At 45.4% G+C, this 23,311-nt stretch overlaps 1 protein-coding gene across 1 annotated transcript in view; it reads right to left on the bottom strand.

The window, feature by feature from the left end:
- Positions 1 to 4,225: 4,225 nt before the first annotated feature.
- The window catches only part of RAPGEF1 (Rap guanine nucleotide exchange factor 1), a 160,176-nt gene continuing 141,090 nt past the window's right edge, over positions 4,226 to 23,311 (bottom strand). Inside the window, exons 19-27 of the mRNA XM_044659687.1 lie at positions 21,791 to 21,883; positions 17,620 to 17,805; positions 16,285 to 16,369; positions 15,994 to 16,088; positions 14,893 to 14,971; positions 14,670 to 14,771; positions 13,653 to 13,750; positions 10,324 to 10,452; positions 4,226 to 8,227 (exon numbers count right to left, since the gene is read on the bottom strand). Of these exons, the coding sequence (XP_044515622.1) occupies positions 8,077 to 8,227; positions 10,324 to 10,452; positions 13,653 to 13,750; positions 14,670 to 14,771; positions 14,893 to 14,971; positions 15,994 to 16,088; positions 16,285 to 16,369; positions 17,620 to 17,805; positions 21,791 to 21,883 (1,018 nt within the window). The 3' untranslated portion in view covers positions 4,226 to 8,076. The remainder of the gene's footprint in view (positions 8,228 to 10,323; positions 10,453 to 13,652; positions 13,751 to 14,669; positions 14,772 to 14,892; positions 14,972 to 15,993; positions 16,089 to 16,284; positions 16,370 to 17,619; positions 17,806 to 21,790; positions 21,884 to 23,311) is intronic.

Here is a 23,311-nt window from a genome sequence, read left to right as displayed (position 1 = left end):
TTCTGCCACCAGGGGGCGTGGGGGGGGCGCAGAGGCTCTCTGCGCATATGTGAGCTTCTGTCGCCACCTGCTGGTGGTAGAGAAACATGACACGGATGCTTTCAAAGCACGGTGGCGTCTGGGAGCCAGATCTGGAGAAAGTGAAGATGAAGTCTTTGGCCTCTACAATGCTATTTCTCCTCCCCACTTAATTAACTTCAGTCATCACAGCGGCAAATTCCAAAATATCTACGCTGTGGCAGGCTCTGTGGGGGAAAGAACAAAGAGTAATTTAATACAAATCAACAATTATCCTTTTTTTAAACCCTTACCTTCTGTCTTAGCATCTCTAGGCAATGGGGGTTAAGTGACTTGTCCAGGGTCACACAGCTGGGAAGTGTCTGAGATGACATTTGAACCAAGGACCTCCTGACTCCAGGCTTGGTTCTTTATCCACTGTGCTACCTCTATGCTGCCTCTATTCAATATGATACCATAGAAGGAAGGCTAACCTTGTCCTCAGGAGATCTGACTGGTGATTATTGTGATTATTGTTAGCTTTTAGGGGGCAGCTGGATCACTCAGTGGATCAGGCCCAGAGACGGGAGGTCCTGGGTTCAAATCTGACCTCAGACACTTCTAGCTGTGTGACCCTGGGCAAGTTACTTAACCCCCATTGCCTAGCCCTTACTGCCTTTCTGCCTTAGAACCAATCTCCAGTATTGATTCTAAGACAGAAAAGGGTTTAAAAAAAAAAAAAGATGAAAAAAAAAGAGCACAAAGGTGAAATCTACATAGTTCCCACCTTTAAGTAATTTATAGATCAGCTAAGGCTAGGAACTGGATAGGTGATTTCAGTTGTTTAGAGAACTCCCAGATGAGGAACTACCTGGCCAAGTCACTTATCCTTCTTAAACCGGTTTCCTCATCTGAAAATGAGGGAGTTGCACTGAATATAATGGCTCATGTCTAATTTCCCAGAGGGAAGACTGAGGTTGGTGGATTCCTTAATATATAAAACCTTTGCCTTTTGTCTTAGAATCAATACTAAATATTGGTTCCAAGGCAAAAGAGTAAGGATTAGGCAATGGGGGTGAAGTGACTTGCCCAGGGTCACACAGCTGGGAAGGATGTGAGGCCACATTTGAACCTAGGACCTCCCGTCTCTATCCACTGCCTCTCTATCCACCGAGTCTTCTAGACGCCCCACGCTCAGAGAGTCTGAGCTGATTTAAGTCCGGTCCATTTTCCTGTTGACACCAACAACTTCCTTAGGGAATCCCGGGTTTCCCTGGATATAGCCCAGGTATGGGCAGTCTTTCATTACTCCCCCAAATCCGCTCCTCTGAAAATGCATCGCCCTCTGCAGACCCTGCAGTGTCACGGGTATTATCTCACCTGATCCTTAAAGTAACCCGGAAGCTCAGAGAAAAGAAGCGATTTTCCCCCTCCCCACCTTGGGCGCGTAGCTAGGATTTGCTGGAGGTCCCACCCCAACCCAGGAGATCCACAGGAGGTAAAGGAGAGTTCTAGACGTCCGCTCCAGTCCCTGCCCTCAAGGAGCTGACAGTCTAATGGGGTGGGGGTGGGGCGGGGCCAGCCAGAATCCAGAATTCTACCCCGATTCTGTCGCTTCTCTTCCGTAAATATCCTTGCTTCAGGCCAGAGACCATAGAAAGAGAGCCTGACTGAGGGGTCTCTGGGCCGGGGGCAGATGGGAATCCTTCCCCGCGCCATTTCCCAGAGTGGAATTGTGCAGGCTTGGATTGTGCAGGCGCTAAACGTGGGGTCCTGGTGATGAAAGGAAAGAGATGGAGGCTCGCTCATCCTCCGCTTCGCTTCACTTCTCTCAGTGTCTCTAACTCCATTCTCTATCCTGCGGGAAGCTAGAGAGGATCCCCGGCACGACGCCAGGGTTGGAGTGTGGACCGGGAGCTGGCGGCCCCTCCCACCCGGGGGAGAAGAGAGGAAATCGTCATGGGGGGTCCCGGGGTGGGGGGTGGGAGGCGGAGAGCTGCTGAGAAAGCCACGTTCTAGAGCCGAGGGGCCCCGATTTTAGAGATGAAAAGAGCCGAGGCTCAGAAGTGAAAGGTTTTCTTAAGGCCACGAAGAGGAGCAGAGTCAGAATGTGGGCTTGGGAAACAGCTCCCCTTGTTTGGCGTTCAGTGTGGTTCTCTCATTATACCAGCTGCCCCTTTAAGCTTGGAAAGACAAATGTTCATCTCCAGATTTACTCTACCCAGTACAGTATAGTATGTTTCCGGATTTACTATACTAATGCCCAGCTGGCACATAGTGCTTGAGAAATGCTTCCTTGGGGGCAGCTGGGTGGCTCTCTCGATGGAGAGCCAGGTCTAGAGAGGGGAGGTCCTGGTTTCAAATTTGATCTCAGACACTTCCCAGCTGTGTGACCCTGGGCAAGTCACTGAACCCCCATTGTCTAGCCCTTACACTGTTCTGCCTTGGAGCCAATACACAGTGTATAAAAGTAAAAAAGTATAAAAATAAAATGCTCCTCCCTTCTGAGGAGCATGAGGTAGAACTTGGATCTGCTCCAGGGTTCACCAAGGGAAGAGGTCTCTGGGGGCTGAGCTGGTGGCCCCTGCCTCCCCTCCTCCTGAGAACACAGGGTCTAACATGTTGGCTCTGCTGATCTGGGGCCTGGGCTGGCCTGATGACCCCCAAAATAAGAACTTTTTTTGGATCCCTCCCACTAATCAAGTAATCTGCCCCGCTCTGGGGAGGGGGCATCAGTAGGTACCAAATGGCAAGAGGGCAGCCTTGGGGGGAGGGGGAGGACTTTGGAAGCATGGGATGTCAACTGGTTGTCTTGGAGAGGAAGGGCTCAAGGGGGGGGGGGGGGGCACTGGCCTATAGGAGGAAATCCCAGCTCTTTGGCCTGCCGTTTTGACTTTTATCTCCCATCCATTTCCCTGCTCTCAATGGGTGTGTTTTGATGCTGCCCCCTTCATTAAGTCACACCTCCTCAGAAAGGAGCATGATGGTCCAGCCCATGGAGAACTTCCCCTTTGGAACTCTGGAGGTGGGACAACACAGCATATAGAGAGCTGGAGGTGGCATCCTGGATTCAAATTCTGCCATAGACCTTCATAGCTTTATAGCCTTAGGAGAGTCACTTTATCCTCTCTGGGTTTGTTTTCTCATCTGTAGTATGGGAAAAGGAAATTGTTTCTGCCAAGGCAGGCCAGCTCCTTCTCAGCAGGGTCTAGTCTTTGGGGTTGTTCACAACCCTGAAAATGATTTGCCCGGTCAGTCAGAGGCAGAACCTGACCAAACAATAAGCCCTCCATACATTTCCATCCCCCAAACGTCTGGTGATTGCTTCTAGGCCTCTCCCTACCACTTTAGTGGGTGGCTAGTGCTTCATTCCCAAGGGGATGGCCAGGCCTATGCTCTTCCCTTTCTCCAAAAATCAATACAAGCCCCTTGTGCTCTGCAGTTTCTTGGGAATGCCAGGACGGCTGCTCTGTGCTTCTTCCCAGATGAATCTGCCTACCTCCACGAACAGACTCATATTGGAATGACTTTGGTACTTAGTTGCATTCGGCTCCTTGTGAACTCACATTGCCAAAGACAGCGGAGTTGCTGTTTCCTTCTCCAGCAAATGAGGGCAAACAGGTGAAGTGACTTGCCCAGGGTCACACAGCTGGCCTGTGAGGCCGTGGAGGAACTCGCTCTTCCTGACTCCAGCCCACCACTCTATCCATGAGCTGCCTGGCCACAGTTAGCCAAGAAGTTAGGTCTTCGAACCATGAAAAAGGAGAAACAAGGGACAGAGATGGGGAGAGTTTTGTAGTTTACTTTTTGGAGAAGCCCCATTTGATGACTTCTGAGTCGTTTTCACAGGGCATTCTTGGGCTCTGAATCCCCCCCCCCCACTATGTCCCCAACAAATGTCTGTCCAGCCTGCTTGAGGGCTTCTACCCATAAAGGATTCCCTACTTTACAAGGCAACCCTTTCCAAACTGGATCAAGAGGAAGAGGCTGAACTCTTTCCCCTGAGCTTCAGCGCCTGGGTCCTACTTCTGACTTCTGGGGTCAAACACAAGTGTAACATCCCCTCCCTTCTCTCTATCTTTGCCAGGCTGGGCCGTTCTCACCCACCTGCCCTCAGGAGCCCTCACAAAGGCCCAGAAATGGAGGTTCTTCCAGACACTTCCAGCACGAAATTGTCCCCCCCAGAGAGGAGAGCCACAGAACACAAGAGGCGAGCCCAGCCCGAGGGTGTGTTTGATTGTCACTTTAATCTCGCACACAGGGCTGCATGCACTGATGCACTGTAAACATGATCGTTAGGCTGGGGGCTTTCATCCGCATTTATTTTTCTTTAATATAAAAGTTACACATTTGAAATGTCTGCAGGGAGATGTCACTATTGGGATGGGTTAGTAGGGGATATATAGTACAATGTAACACAGGGGGAGGGGGTGTGGAGGAAGGGAGGCTCTAGAGGGGCAGGCATGGCCCCTGGGCCACCCCTGCCTGGCACTCCTAGATGGCAGGAGATCCCCTCCTTTCTGTATGGAAAGGCAATGAACCCTGAGCCTTTCTGTCCTTGTAGGCAGCACTCCCCTTGGGAAGAAATGAGAGATGGATGGCGATCCCAGGTCTGTGGCACTGAGCTGGAGAATGGTAGAGGCTGGAAGGGGGACTCTGATGGTGAGGTATAAGGAAGGCCCAAATCTTCACCAATAAATTAAAAATACTGCACCTCACTCTATGAATTCATGCAATGGGCCACGGGTCAGGGACACCTAGAGTGGATCCCTTTCCACCTTTGACAACTCAGATGAGCCATCTTGGGCTCGCCAAGGCACTCGGCTCAGACCACAAATGGCAAAGACAAGGAGGTGGTAGGAGGGCAGGGTGGTACCTGTATGACTCTTCACCCCGCAGTGACAATATCCTGGGTGGAATCTTAGCCAGTTCATTCATTTGCTCACTTCTCTCTCCTCCTACTCCCCCTACAGTGCTCAAAAACCCCAATTTTTTGATGAATGGTTCCATCTATATTGGGAGGGTGAGGAGAAGGGAACCCCTCACTCAGTGCTGGGGAAGTAAGGCCAGCAACAAGAATGAGTCATAGCTGGGGTTGACTGGGGTGGGGCAGGGTGGTATTTGGGGTTTTATTTTTGAGGAAGAAACCCCAAAACGACATGCCAGGGCCAGCAAGCACAGAGACTGACTGCTAGAGGCCTCTCCTGAAGCTCAGGGGTCACCTTGCACTCCAGGACCCAAAGGTGGGACCTCCCCTTCCCCCCCAAGCACCTTATTTGTTTCACAGGCACCCATGTACACTCGAGCATGTGTTACACACACATGTTGGCACACTCCAACATTCAACGGGCAACCTTTCCCCCCAAAGCCAAGGGTCCAGAGGCAAATATGGGGATGAAGCTGGAAAAAGATTGAAATGAAAGGACGACTTAGAAAAAGAAAACAGAACATAAAGAAACAACTCAAACAAACAATACTGTTAATGAGCCATCTAAACTAGAATGCACGCTTTAAATAATAAAGTGACTCTTTCAGAACCACAGCCCCTGGCTGCTGGCCAGCCCTAGACTTGCCCAACTTTTCACAGATTCCTTTTTTCTCTTCTCTCTATTTACAGGAAAAAAAAAAAAAAAAGACTGCTTGATAAAAGATGCCAAAAGGCTCACGGTGGACGGTAAAATGAAGTGTCCTGGTTGTCTCTAAACAAAACAAAACTTCCACATCTGTTTAAATAATCAACAGATGTTGATTTTTAAAAATTTGTTCCATTAATATTAAAACTGGGGCTGTGAGCATCAAAGGCCCCAGATGACTGCTAGACTATGTTCCACCAGGGAGGGGGAACATTACATGAAGCACCCCATCTGTGTCCTTGGCATTCTCACCTCCCTCCACCCAGATCATGATTTCTTCCATCCCGAAGCCTCCTGGCATGGGATGTCTGCTTGTAAGATGTGCCCAGGTGATCGACAGCAGGAGCTGGGAATCTACTGCTGAAAGATTTTACTCCCTTCACGGTGAAGCCCTTGGTTCTGTCTCACCAGAAGAGTTTCCATCACCTCTGCCTGCCTCTCCCCCACTCCCCCCCGCCCCAATAGAGAGTCTAACATTCTCCTAAAATAAGTTTGCATATCCCCTTCCTCAAAGTCTTTGCTGGATTGTCAATTTATGCAGCCAACTGTGTCTTCCATAAGCAGCATGGAAGGAGCACTAACGTGGATTCGAAGAAAAACCACAAAGATGATGAGGAGCCTGATGTGTGAGATGGCCAGTTTGGGACCCTGCATCCTGTGACCATGGCTCTTTCCAACAGCCATGCCTTCTTCCTCTCTATTATATAGGGAAGGGGGTCACCTAAAGTGAGAAATAGAATTCTTCCTAAAGAAAGACAAAAGTTGATTCAATATACAACGAAATCCTGGCAGGAAGGGCTCTGTTGGGACCAGACCACGTGGAGTCACCCCAAGAGGCCTTGGAGTATTCTAGAAAAAAGAAAATGGTAAGAGAAGAAGTAGGATGAAAGAAAGAAGAGAGGATGGAAGGTGAAGTTTAAGGCACGCACTAAACAGATGGGTGAACAGAAGTTGGGATCAGCGGGGCTTACAGTTCTCCAGAGATGGAAGGATACCAGGCTGGCTGGCAGCAAATTGGTGAGGAGAGAAATAGAATATGAGAAATGTCCTTCATACTTATTCCTCCTTCTCCAATCAAATTCTGCAAGCCAAGACAGTCTTCCCTCATTCCAGAAAATGAGCCTCCAAGAACTGAAGTTGATCCAGAATTTTTCTCTAATGATAAAGCCCTGCCTTACTCCAAGCCCCTCTCCTTGACTCTGTACATGGCTTCTAAAGGAAGCACCATAAGAATCAGTAAGTGAAGAGGCGCCTCTGAGGTGTGGGAAGATGATAAAGTATTAAGGGGGTGTTGGGGGAGTGGGTGGAGTTTCCTTTTCTCTCTGCCTGACCAAATAGCCCCTTCCCCTGCATCTGACCGCATCGGCCTCTCCATGGCCTCGTTGTTTAGATCAGAACTTCTTGGATTTTCCCATCCTGGCATCCTTTTTCTCATAGACATTTGCTCCTGCACCTGAAGGGGGGTGGCAATGGGTGAGAACTAAAAACTAGGATTTATAATCCAATAGCACTCCATACCTCAGGAAGCCAGGCCTGGTATTGTCACTAGGAAGTCTGGGGAAACTCAGACCACAGCCGCCTTTCAGAGGTGCAGGACCATCTACAGGGACAAGAGAGAGGTGTCTGACACCCTCTGCTTTTAAAGAGCTGAGTATGGGAGTGGGAAAGAGAGGATACCCTGGCACATATACCACTGTTCTCGGCTAGATGGCAGCCCCTCTCGGGGCCTAGGGAAACTGCGGCTATTTGGGAAAGTCTCTCTTCAGTTCTGACCTTAGCCTGTGCACACATTCCAAAGACGATCCTCACAGAGACCAGACCCTTCCTAACTGACACAACTTTTCCATGGGGGGGCCCCTTCCTTATCACCAAGGGTGTGGAGGCTGCTTCACCCCTACTGTCCTTTCAGGAAAGCCAAAGATACCTAAGGTAGGGAGGGCTAGGAGTTGGGGGGGGGGGGGGGAGTATTCCTCCCTCATTCTGCTGCCTGAGTCTGGGACGACCATCTCCACAGCGTAAAAACAGGGTTTGAAGACAAGCCGTTGTTCATCCAAAAAAGGAAAATACCAGGTCACAAAACAGGCACAAAGATTGTACAGGATCTGCTTGAGGCTCCTTCCCTGTCCTTCTCTTTAGGCATGGAGTGAAGTTCTGGCTGCATCTGGGGAAAATGGAAGTGGACATGGAGAATTCCCTGCACTGGCTGGCAGGGCTGACCCTGGGGCTCTGGGGCTGCTGTCCAACTGGGCAGGAGGCCCAAGCACAAGCTATTTGGCTCTGAGAATTGGGCATTCGCAGACCTGGGGGTTAGGGTTGTTGGTGGGGTGGAGAATTGTCTTTTGCTGCTGGGGTGAGTTGTCCAGTAACAGGCCCAAATGTCTATTCCAGTCTTATAGCTGCCTTCTGTGTGTCTCTTGAGCGATTATCTCGCTCGCTGCTCCTCCTCCTAGGTTTTCTCTTCCCGGTCTGTTTTTCGCCTCGTTATATTCCGGGGTTTGATTTTGAGAGAGAGTTCCCATAGGGCCTCCTCGGCCAGGTGGTCGCTGAAATCGTTGAAGAAGTTCACGATGTCCTCATTTCTTCGGATCTCGTAATGTCTGTAAAAGCAGAGACAAAAGTGGGATGGGGGGGAGGCAGAAATCTGGTAAGTCCGGTAACCTAGAAGACTGTGTCTCCAAACTAAAGTTGGGGCAACTATAAAAGGGTATCTTGTCCTAAGTGGAAGGCTGGAGGAGGTGACTTCTAATAGTTTTTCTCTTTCTGATCTTGCTCCCCGAATGGCCCTAGCACAAGGCTTCTAAGACAGTTAGGAAACCTTCGCTTCAAAGTCTACTTGTTTCTGGGAAGTGGAAGGAGCATGGTGTTAGGGCAGGAAGGTTCTATTTTTTACTCCAGTACTGTATGACATGCAGTTAAGTCACTTAATTTCCGGAGTTTCTATTTACTCAATCTGTAAAATGGGGGAACACCTACAATGATGATAATGAATCACATTTAAAGGAGCATGTAAAGATTTTAAAAGTGCTTTTCTTATGACAACTTTGGGAGGTAAGAAAAGGAAGTATTATTACTTCTGTTTTTGAGATGAGGAAGCTATGGCTCAAGAGAGTTTATGATTCGAGAATTTCACCTCTCTAAAGGCAGAGCAAATTATATCCTAGATCTAACTGTCACTCACAAAGAGAAACTGGTTACTAGAGAGAAAATGATGGGGAACTTAGGAGGAAGGAATGATTTTCCCTTATAATTTCTGATAAAGGACAAGGAAAATGGGAATTACACACACACTTTGCATTCTGAGATGGCAGATTTCAAAGAGTTCAGAGAACAGCTAACTAATTGCTGATAAACTAAAATTTTGAAGGGGAAATTAGCCCAGGAGGAGATGGGAAATTTAAGAATGAAAATCTGAAGCTACAATGAAAAACAGTTTCAGTGAGAAAGAAAACAGGAAGTTTTCTAAAGAGACTATTGTGGATGCACAGGGAGCTCACCAACCAGGCCAGATCTGAAAAAGACATGAACAGAAAAGGAAGCAAGGACAGAGAATTGGAAGGTGAATTGAAAAACTTGTTCTATGGTCTTGTAAGAATAATGACAAGAGTGCTAAAGGGTAGAATGAGCTGAGCTCAGGAAAGATAGCTATGTCTAACAAATCATAACAAAAGCTACACTGAGGAAAAGAGGAAGAACAAAGAAAGGGGTAGTTACTACATAATGGGGTGGGGGGCAGTGTGGGATGATGGAGAGAAGGTAGAACTTGGTCAACTTCTATTCTATTTTCTCTACCAAGGCAAATTACCTTTGGACTGAAAAGGGCAGAACAAAAATGGCCAATAGGGAATTGGTACCCAAGATAAGTTGAGGGGTTAATAAAAGGAGCACTTTCGTGCTCTTATGAGCTGTACCCTTGAGTACAGGACAGATTGGAAGATGTGATTCCACTACAAAGTGGTCAAAGTCAGAAAGGGGCAGTGCTGGCCCAAGGTTACACAGCTAGAAAGTGTGTAATACCAGATTTGAACCCAAGACTTCCTGGCTCTAGGCTTGGTTCCCAATCTACTGAGACATCTAGGTGCCCCCTCAGGGAAAATATCCCAGCAATGAGCTGTCCCAGAGTGGAACATGCTGCCTAGGGAGGTAGTTGGGGATTCCTCCTCAATGAAAGTTTTCAGGCAATGGTTGACTGGCCACATGTTGAGTATCACAGAGAGGGAATCCTTCTTGCTCAGGGAGCAGCTGGCTTCTGAGGTCTATTCCAATTCTGTGACCCCCGAGTCGCCCGACTCCAAGTTTATTGGTTTTATTGCTCTCTCGTATAGCTTCGTCCAAACACCACCTACTCAGATCACCTACCTGCACTGAGATACAAGGACCAAGTGAAATAACATGAAAAGTGCTTCATAAACCACAAGGTTCTCGATTACCAACCCATAAAAGCCATAGAGCCAGGCCCAACCAGAGACCATTCCTGAGGAGGAGTGTTGCTAAGACCCAAAGGGCTTTTCCCATGAGGCTGGCCATCTGGTAATGATCCTTTTGGCCACAGAAGCTCAGGAAATAATATTCCCCAAAGGAGATGTGGAGGGTCTGGGTCCTGCATTGGTGATGGGAGGAGCTGTCCCCGAGGGCATCTTGAAAACACTGGAGGGTGACAATTGGTGGGGCAGCAGCGTTGCTTGGCAGAACTTACGCCTGCTGGAAGCACCTCATACTGTCCAGGATGTTGAACTGCTGCCAACGTTTGGAAAAATTCACTTTCCCATCAATGTAGTCTGGGTTTCCGAGGTGAACAAAGGTGAGGTCCTGCAGAATCAGGCCCCTAGAAGGACAAATGAGGCGTTTCATTAGTGTGAAAGGCCACAGTGATTTGGAAGAAGATCTGGGTAGATTCTTTGTGGAAACTAGTTGACATTGTTTTGCTTGACTGTACTTAATTTTTTATTTATTTTCTTTTAAAAAACCATTACCTTCTGTCTTAGGAAGAAGAGTGCTAAGGGCCAGGCATTTGGAATTAAGTGACTTGCTTGGAGTCACACAGCTAGGAAGTATCTGAGGCCAGATCTGAGCCCAGGTCCTTCTGACTCCAGGCCTGGCTCTTGATCCACTGAGCCACTCAGCTGCCTCTCCTACTTACTTTTTATGAGAGGGCTGGATGGAGGTGGGGAGTGGTACAGGAAACTAACTGGTGGTTGGTGCTACACAAAAGAAAAAATTTAAATAGAAGTGGTAATGAAATATTAATACATCCACAGACGAGAGCAGAAGGATATAGACAAGCAGAGCAGTTTGGTTACTACCATGTTAGATTTGACATGGAGTTGGCAATTGGACCTGTGATTTCACTGGTATAGGAAATTCCCTCTAACAACAATTAGCACCTTTTCTTCATCTTACAGCCTTTATTTTCTCCCCTTCTAAAACCTTTACCTCCTGTCTTAGTATCGATTCTAAGGCAAAAGAGCTGCAAAGACCAAGCAACTGGGATCAAGTGACTTGCCCAGGGGTACACAGCTAGGAAGTGTCTGAAGCCAGATTTGAAAACAAGTCCTCCAGATTCCAGGTCTGGTACTCTATCTACTTGCTACCTACTCAACCTCAACTTAGAGTCTTAAAAGAGCTGCCTAGAACTCTGAGAGGTTAAGTGACTTACCCAGGGCAGCACAGCCAGTAAATGTCAGAGTTAGCATTTAAAATTAGGTCTTGGAGGCCAGCTTTCAATCTATTAAGAAACAGTTGCCTTTCTAAATTTAATATCTACTTACAATGCCCCCCCCCAACCATTCCTGTTTTCTGTTCTTTATATACTGAAATACTCGTATTTGTTGAATTGCTATTAAGGAAAACTCATATTTTTGAAAAAAGAAAAATAAATTTGGATTTAACAATGATATATAAAGAGCACGAGCTCCTGCAAACCAGGCTATTTCCACGACAACAAAAGAACAAAGACTGCATTTGCTTATACCCCTTGTATGTAGTCTTCATCTATCAAATTTGGAGTTTTATTTTCTTCAGTTTTCCTGACTCAATAATAGCTTTGTCTAGTAGCAACAGCAGCAGCAACAGGAGATTCTCTGGATGTCTGAATCCCACCTCTGTTGCCAACCAGCTGGTTACTATGGAAAGATTACATGACCTCTCTGGGCCTCAATTTCCTCATTTGTAAAATACGAAGGTTGGACTAGATCAGTGATGGCAGGGGAGACCGAGTGTCCAAACTGTAACCCTCATGCCGCATGTGAACTCTCCCCCCCCATCCCTGACAGGGAGGGGAGCAGCTCCTTCTGGCATGTGTGCCATAGGTTCCCCAGCATGGGACTAGATGATCTCTAAGGTACTTTCCAGTTTTAAGTCTTATGACATCTCTCTGATAGGCTGGACTTGTGAATGGGCTCTGGTTGGTAAAATAAGGACTTAGTCACTATTTATAACTCAGCTGTTCTTATCAAGCTCACACAGCCTATACTACAGGGAAGTAATTATGTCCTTGTAGTGGTAACCGTTTTATGGTTATCTGGGATTGCCTACAAACATGGGAACAATTAAGTAGAATTGTTTCCCTGTTTAATTGGTAAAATGAGGTTTTAAAGTAAGGTGGGGGAGTGTTTACAGGAAGTGATAATGAAATATAAACAGAAAGTTCTCAAAAGAAGAAATGCAAGATACAATCATCTAAAAGTGTTCAAAATTATGAATAATCATAGAAAAGAAAATGGAAATCTGTTATCATCTCATACTTGCAAACTAGGCAAAGATAACAGAAGAAAAAAGTCTGTACTGGTGAGGATGAGGGAAGATAGTGCTGTAATTCACTGCTAGTGAAGGTGTGAAATGCCCAATTTGGAAAGAGATTTTGAATTATGGTGACATGACTGCTCATTCCCTTTAGTCCAGCACTCTCATTATCTGAGTTCATACCCCAAGAAAATACCTGGCAACAAGGAAAAATCTGTCTGTATAAAAAGATTCAAAGCAGAGCTATTTATAAATGCAAAAAACTAGTAACAAATTGTATCCAATGTCCGGGAAATGGCCAAACAAATTAGGATTCTGAATGTCATGGAATTACTGTGTCATGAAGAATGGTAGATATGGAGTGTTCAAAAAGATATAGGAAGACATAAACAAAATGATTTGGAGTGGACAAGGCAAAGCCCCAAAGAGAAATATATGCAATTATTGCAAGCAGCTGGTGGTATGATGGACAGAGCACTGGAGGTTCAAATCCAACCTTAGACATTTAGTAGCTGTGTGATCCTGTGCAAGTCACTTAACTTCTGTTGGCCTCTTTTGGGATGGTATTTATCAAGTGCTTCTGGCACATAGTAGGCATATAGCAATAATTAGATTATTATATGTAAATGGAGATGACTTTAAATGGCAAAAATAGTCTGATTAAAACATTGAACTTTCATTTACAAGTATACTTGGCCTTTTCTTTAAAGGAATGGGAAGGCTGCATCTGCTATCAACTTCAATTTCATTTTTATTTTGCTATATTGATTGAGAGGATGCGATTAGAATTACGTAGGGGTTTGTATGGTACACCAACACAAATTACCAATAAAAAAATTTAAGATAAAAAAGTTGGGAGTGAGAGAGTTATCTGAGTGATGAGGACCGGACTAGCCATGTACACCTCCATCATGAAGGAGAGCTCAGTCCTGGCACCACAGCGATGCTCTCTCTTACTCCAGTCTGGATGTTCGGACACTTGTGAGGGGCAAGGGGGCAGCACCGGAAGAGCTATGTGGCTTTGGGACAATGAGGGAAGGTAATTCTCTCTGCAGCCTGGCCTAGCTCTAAGGAATAATCAAGAGATATTTCATAATCAGAGGGAAATTCACAAAGGGACTTTGTGTGATAGTAAAGTCAGCACACAGGTCCAAGCCTTCTCCACTGGAGAAAGATGCTCATTTAAAGGCTCAGATTCATTGGTGGGAAGCTGCCTTTCTGGGCTTTATGAGGGAAGGGATGGGAGTGCCATCAAGGTCTGAGCCTGAAGAAGACATCACTCACAGGTATGGGATACAGGGAGGCTCCACCTCGGAGAGAGCTGCCCGGTAGGCCCGGAAGGAGGAAGAACTGTCAATCAAAGTGCAGTACTCTGCCAGGCCCTAGAGGAGGAGGACACAGCACAGAGACAAATGTGAAAAGAGGTACAGTGTTGTGTTGGAGCAACACCTCACTGGTTCACTCAATTAAGTGCCTACTATGTGCTAGGCACTGTGCTAAGCGCTGGTGTTCCTTGCTTTTTTTCTTCTCCTTTGTCTTTTAGAAACCCCATGAGGCCTTTCCTGATTCCTCCTCCTCCTCCCATCTCCTTACCCCACTCCCTCTCTTTTGGTATTTACTTTTATGCTATCTCTGAAGGAAAACTTCTGGAGGGCAGGAACTGTTTCGTTTTTTTTTGTCTTTCTAGGAGTCATATCCTATAATAGTAGCTGGCACACAGAAGACGCTTATTGGATTCACTGTGTAAAGAGAAATCCTGAAAATGACATGATCTTATAAGCTCTTTATTATAGGATCAGAGCTTTAGAGTGAGACCATTTGGTCCAAACCCCTCATTTTATAGGGGAGGAAACTGAGGCTTGGGAAAGTAAAAATATTTGACCATGGTCACAGCTAGTAAGTCTGTGTCTTATTCGGCAAAATGTAATCTTGAGGGCTGGAATGGCTTAATTTTTGCCCCTGCATCCCTGGTGCCTTGCAGGTGCTTAATTAATAAATGTTTGCTCACTCAATTAAAGTTCATTGATGAAGAAGAAAATAATCACAAATTTTTCACCCTTTCCTTCCAACATTTCTACCATTTATTATATGCCTGTTGTGTACAGTGCCATGCTAGGCCTTGAAGGAGGGTCAAAGTTTTAACATCTGTGGGGCTAGGCTTATATCTTATTCGTGAATGTTTTGTGTATAGTAAGCCCTTAATCCATGGTTTTTTGGTTGAGTTAAAGGATGAAAGACCGGCTCCTTTCTTACTAAAGGATTACTAAAACTTCAGAAGCAGAGGCCCACATCCTAGCTCACCTCTGAGGTTTGTTTCTGCCACTCCAGCCTTCGGATGGGGGCTGAGTCCAATGCTGAAAGGATGGCCAGATAGGAGTTGAAGTTATTTAGCTTCCGCAAGTGCTACAGAGAGAAACGAAGCCTTTATCATTGGGGGCATTGTCTAGAAACAAAAAACTTTCATATAACATGAAGAGTTGTCTGAAAGAAAAAACAACATGGACTATGTCTAAGCCTGAATTACCTTCATGATCTTGATAAATTTCAGAAGCAGGCGTTCTCTGTCCTGGGCTTTTTCTTGCAGCATGATTATTGAACGAACCCTGTGACATTTGGAATCAAAAGAAGCCTGAGGTCACTCCTAACTTGATTTTGATCTTGGATATCCAATCAGAGATATGACTGGTAGTCCTTCTTCCCACAGATTACTCATCCACTCATCCACCCATCTATCCATCCATTCCTTCCTCCCTTCTTTTATTCATCCACTTACCCACCTGGTACAGACTGAAAAGAGAACACTACATTAGGTCCCATAAAGAAGATTTTAAAAAAAGAGAGAAGATTCTATCCCCATGTCAAGAAATTCACGAGCCAATAAAGGAGATGATGTATTAAAAGAACAATGCAGAGAAACATATTGTCTAAGAAACACCTGAATTAACATTCTTTAGGATCAAAATCCTTTACTGATACAAGGGCTCTCTCTGGCCTTGTTACCTTCACTCAGAACAGTCTCATTCTTCAAATGAGTAAATTAATGAAGATGATGAGATGCCTTGGTAGTGGAAGGTAGTTATCCATCAGTGCATGAGAGAGCTTTAGCTGTCTGACTTCCTAGACCTCTGCTGAAACCAACCCTTCATTGAAAGTAAAGGGAGCTCTTTAGGGCTTCTGAGGTCAAAGTTAAACAATGAGCTTCCAGTTTTAAAAGTAAATATATTCCCAAGTGCTAAGAATGGCAAAGGAAAGTCTTCAATGGAAGCCTAAATAGAATTGCAACACATAGAACAGCTAAGTGTCCTTCCCTTGTTCACAGAGATGGAAGTCTATTCTATTTGGGGTGTGGCTGACTAGCCCAGACAACTAGTCTGGTTAGGTTGGCTTTGGTTTCCTCGAGGCTCAGAATTACATGCCTGCAAGGCAGTTTCATTTAAGGAATTAGAAAAAATTTTGAAATAATGAGTGTTGTCACTACATAATTCCTTCGAAGTGTACCCAGGTGGGCATGTGCACCTAAGCTTGACAATAGGAGGCTCAGGGGATGAGGTGCTGTGAACTTCAGAGAAAGAAATTAAGGTGAAATGCTTTATAGCAGCCAACATGCCCCCATGCCCTTCCTTACCAGTAGGACATGTTATTAAAGTGCTCAGTAAACTGTGTCAAATTAGGGCTCTTCTCTTCATTCTGCTCTTTTGCCCAGAGCAAAACTTCTGGGATCTAAAAGGGGGAAAAAAAAAAAGGAATGAAAGACATTGGAACACCTTGATTTTCCCCTCTAATTCAAGAGTCTTGCCCAGCCCTTCCCTGACAGCTCATGGGCTGCCTCTCAAGGGATGGGGAGAGTCTCTGGCTCTGCTTAAATCTTACTCTGGTCCCTTCCCTCCCTCTCTCCCTCCTTGCCTGGGCTCCATACCTCTATCTTATAAAAGAGCTCAGCATCTAATAGCGTCAGTTGCTCGGCAATCTCATGGCTGTGGAAGTCATGCAGAGTTCCAGGCCTGTAAAAGATGAGATGGGGCAAGGAGTCAGGTTTAATAGACCTGGAGCCACAGAAGTTTAGAACAGAAAGGAACTTAAAATGTTAGGCCTGGATGGGAACACAGACAGGATCTAATCTAACCTGTTCATTTCAAAGACTAATAGAAATAGAGGCTCAGCGGGGCCAGTGACTTGACCTTGGTTTTGTGATTATTTTACTGCAGGGTACTGATATCCCCTTCTGGCTATGCTTCACATTTAGGAAAAAGAGAAACCTGCCTCCTCTTCCCTCAAGGTGCAGGGTTTGATCCTAGCCTCCCTGCTCTTTTTTGACAGTCTACACTGCTAAGGGAGAGGCAACAACTCCATCTTATCCACCTTCCTGACTACGTTCACAAAGATTAATATTGGTAGGGCTGGACCTGTGACTTCACTGGTATGGGCTTCCAGATGAGAAAACTTCTACAAAGGCAGGCCGCCTAACAGTAAATTTGTTTAATTACTATTCAGTGTATATATGAATGAACACACACACACAAAAGCAAAAATATTAGTGCAGTGTTAGAAGAGTTTAAAAACACACTAAGACTTTTGGGATACCCTGCATAGATTTTCTTTTGAAAAGAATTCATGGTAGGGAAGTTAATACAGTAATATAGTAATTTCTATATTGAGAGGCAACATAGTCTAGTGACAGAGGGCTGGCCTTGGAGGAATTTAGAAAGATATAGGCCGAAGTCCTGCCTCTCACATGGACTACCCTTTGTGACTCTGAGGAAGGGACTTAATCCTTCTTTCCAGGACAACAGGTAAACAAGACAAAACTCCAAAGGCAGCAGTATGTTCCAGGACTGGCAGTCTGGGCAACAAAAGGGACCGATCTCTAGAGGCACCTTGTTGCAGGCTCTCCAAAACACTCAAGTTTCAGAATACAGGCCTTGGAGTGGAGGGAATGGTAGATGGAAATAGGCAGCTGGGAAAGCAATGATGGATGGTTGGAAGAGGTCGGAGAAGCCATTACATCCAACTTTCTTATTTTATAACTGAAGAAAGAGAAGCCCTGTAAATCTAAGGTGCTGACATGAGGTCACACAGGTGGGAAGTGACAGAGCCTCGATTTGACCATAGGTCCCTTGACCCCCAACCTAGTGTACTTTGCTCTCTCTCCTCTGGCTCTTACCCTAATGACCCTCTATCTTAATGATAGGATTCATTAGACAGAAGCCCTAGGGACAGGTGGGGGAGGTTGATGCAGGGGCTATCTCCTTACCTGGCAGCCACTCCTCGTGCAGCCAGAGGCTGGTCAGAGTTGGCACACTTTAGCATCTTCTTCTGGTTCACTTTGTCCAAGATATTCTTCCGGAGGACCCGGGCAAGGCTTAGCTCCCCACTGCACACTAACCGAAACACTAGCTCCATCAAAAGCTTTAGAATCTCTTCTGTCAATTCCACCAGGCTGAAGTATGATAAAGGTCAGATTTATATCACTCAGAGGAAGCAAGTTCAGAATAACTTATGACTTAACAATATCTACCATCTTAAAGAAGTGGCCAAGAAGAGGTCCAGGGGGCCAATGCTGGCCTCTCAGAAGGAACAGTGTAACTGTGGAAATGGTAAGGGAAACAGACTTTGAATTGCACAGGGTTCTGGGAGAGAAGCTCACCTTGAAATCAAAGGGAGGGCAACGGCTGCATTGCAAAAAAAAAAAAGTTTGTAGATTGCAAAGGCAGAAGAACTGATGATTAGTGTGGGCATAAGTTCATAGGATCTGGAGCTGCCAAGGACCTTTGTGATCAATGAGTTCAACATCCTCTTTTTATAGATGAGGTTAATAGAGAGGAAATAATTGTCCAAGCTCACCAGGTAGTAATCAACAGAACCAGCAATGCTGAGATGTCTTGAGTTTTTTCCTGTCTCTTCCTATCTTTACTACCACTAGTTTTCAATTCTCTCTCTCTCTTTTTTTTAAACCCTTAACTTCTGTGTATTGACTTATAGGTGGAAGAGTGGTAAGGGTAGGCAATGGGGGTCAAGTGACTTGCCCAGGGTCACACAACTGGGAAGTGTCTGAGGCCAGATTTGAACCTAGGACCTCCCGTCTCTAGGCCTGGCTCTCAATCCACTGAGCTACCCAGCTGCCCCTCAATTCTCTTTTAAATAGTTCTTGGTGGCTCTTTAGGTCAATTTAATATAAGGTGTTAAACATTTATAGCGTATAAGACTGAATGGGTAGAGAGAATTGTGGAAAATAAGTGAACCACACTGATTCCATCTCGTGACTCAATTCTGGAGCTTGCTCAATTCCTTTTTCATTCAATTATGGGTCTAGTCCAATTTCCATCTTGTGAGAAAACGATTCAGTTATGGTAATTATGAACAAATGTTATTGCATTGTTTAAACCTAACCCTGTATGGCTAGGAAGCTGGACCACCTGTTGCTCCACCTGTTGCTTAGTGACTCTTAAAATAAGTACCTAGTTTAGGCAGTCCAGAAACCTAATCAGATCCTAAGGCTGATGCAAAAAAAAAAAAAAAAAAAAAAAAAAATTCTCACAATTATACATCTCAAGCATATGTCTTACCTGAAAACTGGCCCTTTAATGGTCAGTCAATTACTGTTTCCTTTTTACTTTGATTGACTATAGATATCTAGGGGAGAGTGGGGCACCTTTTTTTCTGATTTCAGGGAATTACACCTGTTTGCTCTCCTCCTCCCAACTCAGAAAGCCTCTAATCTTTCCTCCAAACAGAAACCATATTACCTAATTATACATTGTTTCGTATCCTACTTATCATCATCTTTTTTTTTTTTTAAACCCTTAACTTTTGTGTATTGGCTCCTTGGTGGAAGAGTGGTAAGGGTGGGCAATGGGGGTCAAGTGACTTGCCCAGGGTCACACAGCTGGGAAGTGTCTGAGGCCGGATATGAACCTCCCGTCTCTAGGCCTGACTCTCAATCCACTGAGCTACCCAGCTGCCTCCTTATCATCATCTTTTAATGCATAAAATCTTTTAATGCATTCCTCCTATATTTGGGGTCTAGTGCCAAGCGAAGAGTCCTGGTCCCGATTTGTTATGTGACTGGTGTTCTCAGTTTAATAAACTGATATTCTCAGATGCTTGAACCTTTGTTTCCTCAGATATTCCAGATTTCACTCACCAGAGGGTACAATGAAAAACCAGGACATAAAGAACCCCTGCAAGGACCTCGCAAGGTGATGGCAGGGATAACTGAGGTGTACAGGTGCTATGATACAAGGCACAATGGACAACTCCAGAGGGAGCACTTGGAGACATCTGAGGAGAAAAATTACTTTCAATTCAGGATGGCTTCATGGAGGTGGTAATATCCAAGCTGGTCCTTAAACAGGGGAAGATGGAGGAAAAAGAGGAGAGACTTTTTCAAGGGTGGGAGCAAGGGGGTAGGGCAGTATGAATACAGGTACAAAGGAGATACAGCACAGTGCCTGGCACATAGGAAATGTTTAATATATTTTCATTCATTCAAAGGAGAAGGAAAAGGATCCAAAAAGTAAATAATCCAGTTTGGTTTAATGACAGGCTATGTGAAGGGGAGCAGAGATAGATAAAGTGAAAGAGGTATGTTGCAGTTAGAATGGGAGCCTTGAATGTCAGGAAAAGTCTGCATTTTATTTGGAAGACAATGAGAAGCCACTAAAGACTTCTGAAGAGAGGAGAGATGTGATCAATTGTTACAATGATTATATGGGCAGTGTTGAGGGTGATGACTGGGAGAGAGGAATAACCAGGAAGCTTGATGTCATTTCTTTGAGAGCATAGAATGATTTTCTGTGCTGCTTAGGTTGGCCTGGAGCATTTTATATCATCTTTCCTCTCGGCCACCTTGTGTATCCCCCCAGCAAAACACCTCACCTTTGATTTTTGTCATCTAGGGAAAGTTTATAGGGCAACCCCAGTTTCCTTTCCTGGCTCTGCATATTCATCCCACAACTTAGACGTGGATACCTGCATGGTTCTGTCCTTGGCTCTTTTGGTGAGTTAATCCACTTCTGTGGCTTCAGTTATATCTTCTATGCCAACAACTCCCAAATCTTCAATCCCCTCCCTTTCCCAAGAACTCTAATCCCATATGTATAATTCTTGGCTAGCTGTTTCCATCTGTTCTGGCTGCTGGCATCTCAGACTCAACATGTCTAAAACCAACAGACTCATGGACTTCCCTCCAACTACATTCTCTACTTTTATGGGTGGGAGGGGCCTCTCAGTCACTAAGACGTGTTCCCTCTTAGTCAGTTTTGAATCTTTTCTCTTATCTCACATAAGCTCTCAGTTGCTAAGTCTTATCAATGTAACCTTTGAAGTATCTCCTGCATCTTTCAACTCTCCCAGAAATGAACTCTTTTTCAGGCTCTTGGAATAGCTTACTAAAAAGACTTCTTGCTTCTGGTCTGTCCCTTCTCCAACCCAGCTTTCCTAGCAAATCTTCCTTATAGGACTGGGTTACTCCCCTATTCTCAAACCTTCCCATTGCCTACTGAATAAAATATAAGTTCTGATTCTGCCATTTAAGGTCTGACACAAACTGAATCCAAAATACTTTCCTGGCCTCCCTTTATGCTGCTCTCCATCATGGACTATTCTATGCTCAAGTCAAACAAGCCAATCCACTCTCAGCCTGCCCTCTCTCATGGGGGAATGGAGCATTCTCATTTCCATCTCTTGAAGTCCCTTATTTTCCTTCAAGGCCAACTCAGGTACCACTGCCTCTCCAGGACTTCTCTAACCACCTCCCACACAAAAACCAATCCGGAGTGATCTCTTCTGCCCCAAGATTTTCCTAGGACTTTGCTTGGCTATTCTTTGCCCCAGTGACATTCTGCCTTCTAGTACAGTAGCGTTCATGGTTTTTCCTTCAGGAGACTGTGAATTCCTTGAGAATGGTGTTTGTTTCTGATGTCTTTGTATCTCTAGGACTGATACAGAGCCTTATACACGGTAAGTGATCAATAAATGTCTGCTAAATGAAGGAATCCTTCCCTGAGAGTGATGAGCCTCATTCCTCTGACCGAGGGAGGTCAGCAATACCTCCTCACAGCACAGGTTTTGGATAGGCTGAATGACTATATCTTTAAAGGAGGTGATGTAGTTTACTGGGTTGGGTACTGTAAGAACACAGTGACGATCCTGGTTCCAATTAGCTTCTATCTCTAGCAGATAGGTGAATGGACAAAAGGAAAAAATAATCAAAACCCATCAGTGTGCAGGCCCTAGTAATGAGATTCCATAGTTCTGGAAGCCAGGATGAGGTGTGGAGGAAAGGGGCAGACAAACCTGGCAGCAAACCCTGCCAGCAGGGGAAGTGTCTCAGAGGATCAACGGTCTAAAGAGCCAGTCTTTGGCTCGTGCTGTCTGAACCCGACCCCTTCCCTGCTGGAAACAAGAGGAACAAGAGTGCTTACCACAGTTCATCCACGACCCGCACCAGCACGAAGAAAGTATTCTTGCTGACTCGCTTCTTAAATGTGTCAGGAAAGGGGCAGAATTTCTCATATGTAGAGCATGTGTTAAGGAAGTTAACTCTGATCTGGACACAGCTAGTGGGAAGGGAGGAGTTGGAGTCCCGCAGGATGCGGAAAACCAATGAGCCGGGCTGTTCCTGTCAGCCAGGCCAGTTCAGTTTTCTGTGGGATAAATTTTTGAAAAGGCCAGAGGGCAGGAAGGTTGGTCCAGGCAGCTGGGGTCTTGGGGACTGATTCTGTCTTGAAGAACACAAGGAATGTAGAGAAGGATCCAGACAAAAACAGCCCTAAAACCCCCTGGGAGGAATGGCAGTGACCGGTGTGTGCGTGGTGTACAAATATGTATTAATCCCAGACTCTCAGGATCAGCAGGGACTCTGGAGCCAATCCCATCCCCTGTGCAGAAATGTATTTTACAGCTCCAGAGAAGGGAAGCCCACTGCTTCTTAAGGCAGTCCATTGCTGGACAGGTTGATGCAGTCTATTATCTTGTGTGGAGAGAGCCAACAGCCAATGCCCTGCTCTGGAGTCAGAGGACTGGGGTTTGACTATCCTGGCTTTGCCCCACACTACCTGTGTCTGGTACCTGTGTGGGTGACTGGTCTGGGTCTTAGTTTCCTCATCCATAAAATGGGGGTGTCAGACAGAGCAGATGATCTTGCAGGCCATTCCTGACTTTAAATCCACGATATATTGTGACTCTGTGATTCCTCACACAAATCTGGCTTTCAGAAGCTTCCTATTGAGAATATCTGTTTCTCCTTCAGATCTGTGAGATGCTGGTCTCCAAAGAGCCAAAGGTTGTCCCTAAGTCATCTCTTCTCTAGGCCAAGCATCCTCCTTGACTGTTCTATGAGGCAATATTTTTTCAGACCTGCCTGGTCTCCCTCCTCTGGGGGCGCTCCACATCCCCTCTTTCCCTCTTAAAAGGGTATATAGAGAAGTATACATAGAACTCCAAGTTGAGCAGGAGTCAAATTGTACTTTGAGACACTTTTCTCTTCTCCAATTTATTAAAGAAGGAAACAAAACCACTGTGATACCAAGATGGAAAGAAGTTTTACAGCAAGGAGGACTGAAGCTTAATAACCAGGAAGTTGAAGGAGAGAAGGGAGAGGTTTTTGGTTTTTTTTCTTTTATTGGCCAACAGGGTTAAGTGACTTGCTCAAGTGTCTGAGGCCAGATTTGAACTCAGGAAGATGAGTCTTCCTGATTCCAGGTTCTATCCACTATGCCACCTTGCTGCCCCAAAGCAGGGATTCTATGAACTAGTTTACAGAATATTCTGATAACTAACTTTGCTTTCTTTTTTCATCCTAAGGATTTCATTTTGTGTATTTAAGAACATCATCCAGAGAAAGCGTCCATAGGCTTTACCAGATTGCCAGTGGGGTACTGGACTCACAAAAAATGAACAAATCCTACTCTAGAGCATGGATAAAATGCTAGACTTGTCATGAA

Source organism: Gracilinanus agilis, chromosome 2, assembly GCF_016433145.1.
Source record: "Gracilinanus agilis isolate LMUSP501 chromosome 2, AgileGrace, whole genome shotgun sequence".
Classification (NCBI taxonomy): Eukaryota; Metazoa; Chordata; class Mammalia; order Didelphimorphia; family Didelphidae; genus Gracilinanus; species Gracilinanus agilis.
The sequence above is the reverse complement of the archived record's forward strand: the minus strand, read 5'-3'. Positions and strand labels throughout refer to the sequence as shown.